We start from the raw sequence: 13,117 nt of genomic DNA, 5'->3' as shown, positions 1-13,117 counted from the left end.
ACAGTATCAATAAAGTTGGATGGACATTTGAAATAATTTTTGCTTACACTTTTGGATGTCATCTAGACTTGCTAATTCCCTAAGCAAGCTTGCAAGCTAAAAACCTCCTAGAAGTATGCTGATATCAGCAACTAGGTTGGGTTTCTTGAAGCAGGTTGTTTTGTTTTGTTTTTTCCCCTCTAAATTCTAGCACTCAATGTAAATCAAATCAATGCAGAGTTACACTAACAGCAGTGCAGTGAAGCATTGTCAAAAACAGATTTACAGAAAGGCTGCACTTAGTTCCCTGGCTTAAAAACACACCAAGGACTTCTAGTTCAAAAAAAAAACACAAAAATAAATCTACACTATTAGTAGCAGTAGACATAGGCATCTACAGTTTTAATTTGTTACTTTCACATTATATTTAAAAACAAACAAAAATGCTGCTATTGTACAGAATTTAATGTCAGACATTTAAAGGAAATAATTTTAAAATAATAGTTTCGCAGTAAAGGTTTTTCAATACCTTCTAAAAATCATCGTATTCAAAACGAGCAAAAACCAACTTTAATGCTGTAAAACACATTCAAGGGTATATATTAAAAATAACAAACATTCGTAAGTTTAGTTGTTGTGCATAAAATGTAATTGCTCAACATTTAAAAATACTAAACTTCAGAATGTACACTCAAATTCAAACACTCAAGTTCATACAAGATTATTGCACAGACTAACTCCAAACCTCGTATGTTTGCACCCAATGTTTTGAAATTAGGTATACATTCTACATATACATTCTATAAATATATAATTACAGTTTAAATTAGAAACATGAAGGTCCATACGCAAGGACGTTAATGATGACACCACATACTCCAGCAGTATTACTAACCCTGTATCGGTGCTCTCTGTGAATACTTCCAAGAAAGCACTCCATGCACAACACACATGTTGGGTCAACTGCACAGTCTCTGACAACAGGAGAGAGGGAAAAAAAAGCATTAACCATATTTTTAGACTTCAATTACACATTCTACAACAGGTAACGTTCAAGTATCACCAATATCAGCCTTCTGACTACTGTATATGTTATTCTGAAAGATGAAAGGGATAGGTTCCAAGGAGAGGGAAACAATTAAAATGGAAATGGGGAAAAAAAAATCTGCTCTCAAAACAGGAGAGGCTATAGAAAGTCTGTTTGGGTAACATTTATACTTGGGTTAGCCACTGTCTTCCAAGAGGTGAGACAAGCATATAAGCAAGTAAACAGGTGGATTACAGCATGCAGTGCAGACAGGTACACAGTATAAACCTAAGCAAGTTCTCCTGAGTACAGAATACTAGCACTAACAATCTTCAGCCATCAAAGACTTTTTTTTACCGAACACTGGAAAGAAAGACAGCACACAACAGATTACATCAAACGTCTGCTTCCAAGTTTAGACCTACAAGCTCACTGAACAGGTCCAAGAATGCAATTTCCTCAACCAGAAGACTGGAGAGCATAATTAAGTCCTGTCTACAAGCACGGCTGCATTAGACAGAAGTAATATTTCTATGAAAAAAGGACTAAAAGAATGAAGGAAACAGTTATGCATTATTTTTAATTTCCTCCCTGAAAAAAGCAATGCTGAAAACACATGAACTTATGTAAGGCGACTGCTTTCAAGCCACCTCAAGATAAAGGGACTCAGGTTATGCAATGTAAAAGTGACCACCAGGAAAATCAGTGTCTTATGATGGTTATTTTAAAAACAATAATTCAGAGAAACAACTTATTTTGTTCAAAAGATGACACTATAGATCCTATGGAATGCTATTATCAAGAATTCTCTTAATTTCATTTCACTAAATAAATTCAACCAGTTAATCACTGAAAGATAATCAGGCAGCCACGACTTAATATGTACGAAGTACCAAGTCGTTTTCATGTTTCTTTCCTCCAAAGGAGACACAGAAAGTAAAAATGTCAAAGCAGAAATATAGGAAGCTGTTCTGTTTTTACAATAATTTCTGTTTGTGGAATACTGCATTTTTTAAAGATATTAAAGGGAACCACTTATTGCAACAATTTAGTTCTACAATATTGGGTATCCATTCTTCAGAGCCCTAAACTTATGACAAACTCAGTACCATTGGCAAAGTAATTTCACAAACAAGTACGGGGGCTCGATAAACTAAAGCAGAAGCAGATCTGTAAATTTCACAACTGGAAAGCTGCTGCTTTTAACAAATTTTGTTAACTCATAAAACATTTATTCTCTATCTCCAACAGAAGTTTCATTTAAACTCTCATTATTGCTCATTACCAGCTATAAACCAAAGCAATTTCTTAAAACACAACAGGGAACAGTAACAGGGATCTAAGGAACCCACAGATTTCATCTCCTCCACCTCAAGATGAGAGGCTTCAAAACACTTCTTAAACACCCAAACTCCGTGATATGCACCTGCCCGCTTATTTCTGATTAATGCCCTTAAATCACTCTGACAGTTCACCTGAATTACTTTTTTTGTCTTGCATTACTTCTGTACAGAAAACAGTCTACAATATACTAATTAATATTTTAACATTTACAATCCCATCGTGTGTTAATTTTTCTCTGGTCTGACCCATCATGAAAGACAACCATGAATTTACTTTAAAAAGATATTTGAGGTATAAACTTTTCATTAGGACAGCACATTTCTATCTAAACTTGTTCTGTAACTTCACAAGTGAGAAATGCTTCAAAATTGTATTTCGAACTACCTGCAAGAATACGTAGGCTCTCCCACTTTAAAAACACGGCCGCAGAGATGGGAAGGCTTGTTTGCTTGCTCAAGCTTTGGAAAACCAAATGCAGGATCTTCGCCACAAAGATACCATTCCATTGGTCCCAGCAAAACGTGTTGTGCCAGCATGTCTTCTCTTTGTGGAGCAGGGTTAGGACCCCTGCAGTAAATTTTTGGTACATAATAGGCCAGATGCTGGTATACTTCTTTCTGAAGCTCACTTGCTTGCAGCCATTTCTTTTAAAATAAAAAGAAACAGTAAAAAAGTCACGTCAATAAAAAATACCAACCACAGTTCTATCCATCAGGAAGCCTTTCTTATTTCTAACTTAAAAATCTAAAATGGCATTACAAAACCATAAAGCCCAGTTTCCTTCTAAGTGTTAAACCTAGCAGGTTACATAAGGCAGACATTAGGAATCATCTGTTTACCAGCTTGCACATTTTATCCTTTTGACATACAGCAGTTTTTTGTTGTTGTTTTCCAAAACACAAGATTTAAGAGTTCAAATTCTTAACGGTTTTCCACCAGGATGCATGACCAGTGAAACGTCCCAGCGTTCACCGTGACTTTTAAGGGTATGCTGGCTGCATTTACGTGGCGTGCAGACTGATGCTGCCAGCTGGGGACACAGAGGCGCAGTGGAAGCCTGGAGTTGGCACGGAGCAGGCAAAGACAAAAAGCACAAGGAGACTGGCAAACACAACATTAGGTAACCAGCCATCTCATTTAATTTCAACAAATTAACTAAGAAAATAAGGGGTTTTATTTTTGTTTCTTCTACCACCAAAATAATAACTCACCCGAATTACTATTTCAAGTATGTCTGATGCATGAATTCTCTTAGTCAATCAGTTAAAATCTGTGTTGACAAAGATTTTAAAAGCCAAACTACTGTACCTGCTATAACCCGACAAGAAACAGCTTTCTAGTTTTTTCCCCCTGTACTTCACAGTTCTTTCTAGGTGTCTCATCGTGTGTACCCCGTATACACACACACCAGAAGAGTATAAAATAATCCTCAAAGCCAATGTTTGTTTTATTCCAGCCTTGTGGATTACATTTTTATGAAGGCCTAAATTGCAAATTAAGGCTGCAAGGCTTTTATAATAAATAAACTGGAGCAAGCATTTACTGCAAGTGTGCACTTATTAAATCCTGCACGATATAAACAGCCGTAGCACGCCGTTTCTTGTCGTCATGCCATTTCTCACTGTAAGTATGACAACCAGATACCCCCAGGCAACTTCAGATAAAGAATTCAGAATCAACCTGAAACTGCATATGAAAAGCAAGAATTAATTATTCCAAAATAAAGAGGTTTGATAATCAAATGTTTTAGCTTGGGTTACTCCAAACTGCACACGATGAACTCTTAAGAACTTACGCTTGAGACAACACAGTTGTGGTAAGGTTCTTCACAAAACAAAGAGTCAGCAAAGCATGTACGCCATTCGAGGGTGGTTGTGTGTGTGTTGTGTTTTGTTTGTTTGCTTGTTTGTGTTTTTTGTTTTTAATGCACTGCAATATTTTCATTTACTAGACTATGTTTTTCTAATGCAGAACTTCATATAAAAAATTTGTCATTACAGCTCTTAGTAAAAAATTATGCTCTCCTCACTTCTCCTTCCCTCAGTTTGACTCCTTAAAATCAAAACCAACCTACTAAATCTTCCTGTGTTGATCTTGCTTTGATGGTCAATGCCAGGATTTTTTCCAACTAAGTCCATGCAAAAAGATCCCCCAAACTCCCATCCATCTAAAAGTTTAGAGATAATCTCACCATTACTACCAGGATTCAGACTATATTGCACCAAAAAGAATTCATTGTTAAGAACGTAATAATTTGATTTTTTCCGCCCTGCTCATGAATCTTTCCCTCCTCTTTCATCGTATCTAGTACTGCCAGGAAATGACCCAATCACAGTGGAACTGACATTGCCTCTTCCATGATTCCTATTTAATAAGAACATCTTTTACATGATTTTCCAGAGTATACGTTAGTAATTACACCTGCACTTTTCTCAGCAAAGTGCCTTTAATTTCCACCTTTTAAATCAGTAGCACATCACTAATTTCTACCTAGAAAACAGACAGTGCCTATTAGCTGCACTACAAGCTCAGGCAAATACCTGGCCAGAGAAAATTCTTGTTCCTCAAGTAAATGGCTTTCCCATCCCCAAAATTCTGGGAGTAATTGCCTGAAAGTTAGGTGTGGCAACTCTGGAGTGTCATCACAGCTAACCCTCTTTGTGGATCCAGTTCTACACACAACTGCGCTCACAGTTTTGAATCCTGGCTAAAAGAGTACTAGAAGGCAGGAGGTATGGGCTGCTAGGACAAGGAAACAGATGTCGCACCAAGAACCACCAGGAAGACAACTCAACACACTACTGTGCATGGAAAATTGCTATTAAACAATATATATGTATGCCCATATAGGTTATGCTCCTTTTCTAAATCACTGCCTTGGAGGTACTCAAGTGCAGTAAAACTACTCAAAACTTTGGCATATATTCTTCAAGGAAAACAACTCTCATTTAGGCAAGGCTTCTTTGTCTGTCTTCGACCCTGAAGTCACATGTACGAAAAGTTAATGTTCTGTTCTCCCAAGAGAGGTTTTTATTAAAAAGGGAAGTGTATTTCTCCTCATTTCCACCCCCCCTCAGACTTACTGCTCCCTGGCAGTAACTTTTGACAGCCTTGAAAATAACCCAAAAAGCATTTTTCAAGCAACATTTATGTAAGCAAATATCTAATGGTCCATCAAGTGTTCCTATTAAACCCGTATCTCTGTAAGAGATACTAGCAGAACAATACATGTAATACAAACAAGTCGTGAAACAATTCAATTTACTCTTTCAAAAGCTAAAAGGTGTAATTTAAATAATTTATGTTTTTGTTAGCTGCATAATAGCTAAATAGCTAAGTAATAGCTAAAAAAGCACCTGCACTCCAGGTTCATGTGCTGCTACAGATATCGGTAATTTATTCTTTTTGATTGTTATTCTGTGGAAGTTTGTAGTTAAGTTGCTGCAAAGGGAAACTGAAATGCAAAGTGCTGTAACTTGCTATGGACTGGTGTTTGTCTTCTTGGTATTGTGCTATCAGCAAAGGGGGGCAAAGGAGGGGAAGGGGAGAAAAACAGTGCTAAAAGCCAAGTACCCTGGTCACTTATACAATCAGGCAGCACTGGTTGTGTTTAACTGCTAGCACACGGCAGAATTGACAGCTATAGGTCTACAAACTGTAGCTTGCGCTGGAGAATAAAATTGAGAAAGCATTGACTAAGGTCATGATGGCGCCGGTACCTACATACCAAATCTGTACGTGTGCTCCACTTGGTGGACCTCTGGCTTTATCAGCAGCGTGACCCAGAAAAGCAGCCACCACTCACAGAGATAAGGCCGTCTGGGCTCCGTTTGTGCTAACTACGCACATTTGGCCATTTCATCATCCCCCTGCCTGCGCTGTAGGTACACCACCGTAACTGAAGGATAACCCGAGCTATAACGCTGTCTTTTGTTTCGGAAGCGGCCGACGTAGGTCAGCTCCTCAAGGTCTTATCCTACAGGCGTACACGCACAGGCAGCCCCAATATTTTAACGCACGGAGCCAACTCCTCAAATAGGTAACGTCTAAGGCTTGGCATTTACACCAGAAGCGAAAACAAAACGCTCCTCTGAACAGCTTGTCTGTAAGGCTCCCATTCTCTGACTTCCGAAGCGCTCCTCGTAAAAACGGGTACAGAGGCGCAGGTAAAGGGCTCGGAGCCCCACGGGTTTATTCCTATTTCCCCCACAAGCTCCCCGCCCCAGCAACCCCGCACTCCGCCGGCACGAGCCCTGCGCAGACCCTCAATCCCCGGGACGGGGGGGAGGGAGGGAGGAAGGAAGGACCCGGCCATTAACGTCCCGCCGGGCTGCCCGCTCCCGGCCGCCCTCCCCCGCCCGCTTCTCGCCCTCACCGCGGCGATCTCCTCGGCGGAGCACTCCAGCAGGCCCCTGTCGAAGGCCGGCAGCTCCGCCTCCAGCTCCGCCGCCATCTTCTTCTGCCGCCGCCGCCGCCGCCGCCGCCGCTGCCACGGAAGCGACCCCCGGAACCGGGCCCTGCCGGCCGCTCTGCCCCGGGAGCCCGCTTCCGGCCCGCTGCGTCACGGCGCCGCGCCGCGGGGCATGCTGGGGGTTGTAGGCTCGTCCTCACGCGCCACGCCGGTTGCCTGGGAGACGGCGCGCGTTGCTAGGGCCGGGGTGGGGCTGAGGGGCGGCCCGGCGCCTCGAGGGGGGCCGCCGTGGGCACGCGTGTGCACACGTGTAGACACGCGTACAGACACAGACACACTGACACGAATAAACCCAAGTATGTGCACACATACGTGAACACATGTGTACGCAGATATACACACAGACACACGCGTGCACATACATAGGTAGCCAGGTACGCACCCACATGTACGCACACAGACACACCCACATGTACACACACAGACACATCCACACAGACACACACACGTACACACACACAGGCATATGCACACACAGACATACATGCGAACAGACACACAAAAAGCACACACAGATCTACACACACGTACATACACATGAAAGCGCAGATGTACACATACATGCACACCTATAGACACACACACACACAGATGTACACACACACAGATGTACACACAGGATCACAGAATCACAGAATTTTAGGGATTGGAAGGGACCTTGAAAGATCACCTAGTCCAATCCCCCTGCCGGAGCAGGAACACCTACATCAGGTCACACAGGAACGCGTCCAGGAGGGTTTTGAACGTCTCCAGAGAAGGAGACTCCACAGCCTCTCTGGGCAGCCTGTCCCAGTGCTCTGTCACCCTCAAGGTGAAGGAGTTTCTTCTCATATTTAAGTGGAACCTTCTATGTTCCAGCTTGCACCCATTGCAGACAAATGCACAGACGTATAAAGAGACGTACGTACGCATGTACATATCCACTCAGAAACACAGGCGGACACACAGACACACACAGACACGTACAGACACACATACCCACACAGATATACAGACTTACAGCTGTACGCACATGTACACACGTATACAGATGTACGCACATGTACAGCCCCACACACGTACACACAGGCACATACAAATGCACGCACACACAGATGTATGTACTTGCACACGCATGTACACACACACATACACACACCCTCTGGGTAAGGCTTTGGGACACACTTTGATCACCCTGACGGCTGACCATGAAAGCAAAAAAATGTTCCACCCACAAAAGAAACAAAAATCTGTAAATGAGGCCGGCGTGGTGACTATGGCTTTAAGACAAATGTTACCGGGTGCAAAAATTGCAGAAGCTCTAGATCCTCTTCGTCAGCCCTCCTGGTGGCAGCCCTCACGGGTGCCGCGCACTGCCCAAGCGGCAGTGCTGCTCATTAAGGAAGAGCTCCACATCTGCAACTTAAAAAACAGTCACCGCTACCAAAAACAACAAGCAAACATCCCCCACGAGCCTATTTATAGTTTCAGATAATGTGTCCCTGCTTTCCACAAGCTCTTCCTGAAAAATGTTGTATCCCTGTCGTACCCGCAGGCTTGCCTGTGCGTCGGCACCTCAGCGTTGGGCACAAACTGGGTCTTGCTTCCATCCAGCGCTCTCCATAAACCTAAGTGGAGATGAGGAACCTACACCAGCAAGTAGTGCTGGGGAAGTCTCTGCTCCCAACAGTTTACACTCCCAAATTTACACAATGTAGAAGAGGTGAATAAACAGGTAGGAAGTGGAAAGACAAACAGAGTTATAATTGCCTAAAGTGCTAGCCAGAGATGGCCGTACATGTTGCCATTGCCAAATTGTACTAATTTACAACAAAACTGTGCATTAAAAGTGAGATCCAGTTAGCAGCTTATATTCCTTAAGAATTTTTAAACATTCTCATAGTGCACATGCATAGTTGTTTTTTCCCTTTTATGTCTTACTTCTACTTTCTCCTCACGCTCCTCTCAACTAATAATTTAAATACGAAGTTACCCAAGGGAGAGACATTATCTTCTGTCCGTCCGAACAGTGACAAATGCATCTATGGCCATATATTAATAAAAGAAAGAGGGTGGGCTGTGTGCCATTGTCCAGCTACTCCCAAACAGATTTAACGCTCCTTGCGTCAGGGGGCAGCAGTGCACGCTAGCACATTACTCATACTATATAAGCACTTGTTCCTGAAACCTCAAGGGTTTATAAATCATCACGTTTACTTACATACTTTGTTTGGGAGTTCTGGTGAATTTTGAGATGAAGGGAACATACACGTCTGGAAAGGCTGATGGCGAAAACAGAAATAAGATGATTTTAGCTAGTGCTATGAAAAAATCATAGAAGAATTTAGAATACTAATTGTATTTAGAATATTAATTTAACCTCCCAATATTCTACGAATAAGCTTAATTTCCTTTTGTCTGATTGTACCCTTACTACACGCAGAGTTCATCTTTTTACTGTATTTATTTTTTAAATCATTTGCCACTTTTTGAATGATTGTTCTTAGAATATGTAAAATAATTATCTATTCCTCAGAAGATCGGCAAAGCCCACACTGCTTCTTATTCATGCACTGTTGATGCCTAAGGAATACAGAAGATGACACATCTCTGGAAGAAGGCAGAAGGTGAAAGAAAGCTGTGATTTAATGTTTTCTCCTGCAAGGTGTATAGAAAATGTTGGAAAAATCCTGGGGTTTAGTAACATGAAAGGGATTTTATTTTGCCCAGAAAGGTGCAGGACCCAAACACACAGCAGGCTGTAAAGCTATTAATTCAGTATGAGTCTAACTAGTTCCTGGGTATCATTTTTTATAACTTTGGGTAGGTTTCATAACTTTTAGTCTCTGCCGTTAACTTCATAATAAATGATGTTATTCAAATTCAAGAACAATAATTAAGGTTGAGGACACACACCACCTCTATCTGCTGCCAAAAAGTCTAACTTATTCCAGGTTTATTATCAGATAGAAATTGGAGAAAATAAATCTATAGAATGCAATGTTTTAACAAGGCTAATATTAAATCTTCATAGCGTTTCCCTGTTCTACCTGCTGTGCTTCTGGGTTTCACCTTGCTGCCAACATACAACACAGTGCACACAGTGCTATAGATGATGTTTATGAAAGATGCAGATATTAGCTCTCTTTCACATTCTGGCCTGCCTGTTAAAGCACCTGCTTGCCTCTGCCATAAGAAAAACAACAACTGAAAGAAAAATGTAAAACAGAACCTAAATGTCTCTTTTGACTGGGGGTCAATTCATTTGATTAGGTTCCATTACTTTTAATAAATGCTGCATCCGTTAAAAACAATGTAAATATAAGCATAATTGAGCAAATATTAATTATGGCAGTGGAGACTGGCAGTTCCTATCTAAAAACTATTTTAGAAGCTACTAATGAAACAAGATCTTCCATACCAGAAGACTGCCTCTCACCACAAGCACGATAGACGTCACCTGCAGCAGCCAAGCTGAAGTCTAACTATGTTGAAGGAGAAAGGGACTCCAGCAGTGCATGCTCCAAAGAGGTGCTCTGGTTACAGAAATGGTCTTCTTGGCTGAATACTGCTTGCATGGGATCATCTTCAAGGCCAGCTGCAGAGCCCTCCACAGCATTTGAGAGTACAAGAGGATGAAATCATAAGATAAAGGGACATGGGAGGGAATTTTAAGTGTCTGGATTGCTGGCGTGTTCACTGTACCTTAAATGCAGTCAGTTTAGCATCGCTGTATTAATTTGAATGCAAATAGAAAACTAGACTTCAGGGACAGTCTTCTTACAGACTCAGATAAAAAAATGCTACTTATTTTTCCTCACGTCTACGGGGTCTTCTGGCAATCATTAGGAAAGGTAAGTCTTGAGAGGATTCAGAATTGCATTCACCGGGAAAGGTTCACCTCCTGGTAGAATTAAAAAACAAACAAACAGAAAACTTCATTTTAAAAGCATTTCCTTCCATGTCTGTTCTCTAAAACAATGATGTAGTTGTAACTTAATTTCAAAGTTTAACTATTAAAGCAAATGATCAGCATTTTGCTGCATGAAGTTGATGCTACATACCAATATCTAAGATCATAACCTTGCAAAGACATTTGTCTCTTTAATTTTCCCAAAGTCAGCAACCCTTTCCACTGAATAAAGCATACATCTAAGTGTAAGACTCAGATTTATAGATTTAATAACAGTAATTTTGATAGAACAGTTTACGTAGTAGATACTGAATGGCCAAAGTAGTGATTTTTAGGCTCCAAGTATGTTTTTTAAAGCCATTGTCATTCCCTCCCTTCCTTCTCAGTGCCGGATGAGGTAGGCTTGTAGTCACCATTTCCTACATGGCCTTTAGATAAATTCAGATAGTAATTCTTTTATTTCTATGCTGCCAATTCCAATGACAAATTATGCTGACCAAAATAGAATTTTGCCTGTGATAATCTTAATTAAAAGATGAATTGTGAATGAGGTGAACAATGACACCCAGTACTTTGTGGATTGATAAGACATAGTTCACTAACCAAGACATTATTCAGAACAAAAGAGCACACGGTAATCTGCAAACACAGGTTATTTTAAGAATTTGATTCAGAATTAGAGTATTAAAAATACTATCTGACAAACGGTAGGCGATGCTTTGTTCCTTTGCAGCAAAAATGCTGTAATATCAACCCTTTTAGTAATAAATCAGAATAGGCATATTTATTTTCCCTCCTTTGCCTTTGCATGATCTTAGGTTATGGGTATGTATTTTAAACATGAAAAACATGATAGAAGAAAAAATATCAAGAGCAGAGTATATTGCATAATAACAGTGAAAAGAAGGCATAGTGGAAAGCATAAAGATACTGTGGCCATCTTCCCCTCTGGTGAGTATTCTGTGCAAGTCTAGCAAAGGCTGTTACATAACTGATTTTTATTGCATTAGGCAACAGCAATATTGCTAAGCAAACTGATGTGCAGAATTAGAAAGCTTCCTCCACAGCGAAAATGAAGAAAAAAGACAGTGAAAGGGTTCTCACTTAACATCCAGTGAGAGGGTAGGGCAAGAGGGTGTGCATCTTCATTAATGTCTCATGTCAGGGTGACAACATGATTTATTCTCATCACGCAGCGTCTTAGAAAAAAAAATACAGTGCAAACTCAGTCCATGATAATTTTGGTGCTTTCTGCAGTGTAATGTGTCAACCGTATAGAACTAAAGGGGGTGAGTTAAAATGCTAGCCTCTGAAAGAGAATTCATGGGAGCTGAGATAACAGTCAGTTAATGAGTTATACCGGGAGGAAAAATTAACACAGGAGTGAAGGAAAAAATATACACACAAAAAATTTCCCTGACTTCATGTGTTTTCACTGTAAATTCAGAACGCTGCTGGTGTATATTTAGACACACCAGTAACACAAACAGCTCTGTGAGCCGGTGCTGAGAAAGCCCATGCATGGTCAACGTTGACACCCAGGAAGGTGGAAGAACCGCCTGAAATGTTTGCTGCAGCTAACGCCCTTTCCCCCTGCTTATTCTCTGATGCCTATGAACGCGCAGGCTTACGCTGCGACCTTCCCCTTAGCCGGCCTTTCTTTCATGGGGCTGTCTATAGCCATATTTAAGAGACCTAACGGTGTAGAACAAGGCATAGGGCACGGTGAGGTAGGTAGGCTGAGCGGAGAGGAGGTCAGGATTAAAGACTTGGCGTAAGAGCCCAAGCGCTGCTCGCTTCCTCTCCAGATGGTCCTCACCACAAGAAGACCTTCAAAGGCACGACCACTTCGGTGGCCACCTCAGCGGAGCCTCAGCCCTGAGCAGAGGAAAAATGTTGCTTTTCCATGTTCGCAGCGCTAGGTGGCAACACGCTGCGCAGGCATGTCAGCGCAGAAGGCCTCTGCGGCGGCTTCCACTCCAAGCCCTCGCCAGCTCCCACTCGCTCCAGTCTGCAACCGGAAGGGTGTGGGCGGTGGGACTGGAGGAGCCGTACGACTTCAGATTTTTTCCCTCTCAAATCAGGCTTTAACCGCTTGGTGGCTGCTACTGAGGGAATGAAGGAGCCTTTCGGAGCGAGCCAGGTATTAGAAGAGGGGAAACGTGTGGTGAAATTCCTGGGAGCAGCAGGTAGGGCCTTGGGCGTGAGAAGCCGCCTGTAGAGGTGGCTGGCAGGACCACCTGTAGAGGTGGCCAGTAGGACCACCTGTAGAAGTGACTGGTAGGACGAGCAGTGGGCCGCAGGCAGAAGAAACCAGAGCACGCAGCTCCTCCTCCTGCAAGGCCCCGGCCTACAGCTTGGCAGAGGAGCTTCTGGGCGTCAGGAGGAGCCGGACACCACGAGG

The 13,117-nt window shown here is 41.9% G+C and overlaps 1 protein-coding gene across 2 annotated transcripts in view; it reads right to left on the bottom strand.

Moving 5' to 3' along the window:
- UBR2 (ubiquitin protein ligase E3 component n-recognin 2) overlaps window positions 1-6,912 on the bottom strand; it is a 52,156-nt gene extending 45,244 nt beyond the window's left edge. For both annotated transcript variants that reach the window (XM_080583954.1, XM_080583953.1), the window contains exons 1-3: window positions 6,726-6,912; window positions 2,735-2,994; window positions 875-953 (exon numbers count right to left, since the gene is read on the bottom strand). In XM_080583954.1, the coding sequence (XP_080440080.1) occupies window positions 875-953; window positions 2,735-2,994; window positions 6,726-6,803 (417 nt within the window). In that variant the 5' untranslated portion in view covers window positions 6,804-6,912. The remainder of the gene's footprint in view (window positions 1-874; window positions 954-2,734; window positions 2,995-6,725) is intronic.
- Window positions 6,913-13,117: the final 6,205 nt, after the last annotated feature.

The sequence above is a fragment of the Anser brachyrhynchus genome (genome assembly GCF_964034855.1).
Source record: "Anser brachyrhynchus genome assembly, chromosome: 3".
NCBI classification, from domain to species: domain Eukaryota; kingdom Metazoa; phylum Chordata; class Aves; order Anseriformes; family Anatidae; genus Anser; species Anser brachyrhynchus.
The sequence above is the reverse complement of the archived record's forward strand: the minus strand, read 5'-3'. Positions and strand labels throughout refer to the sequence as shown.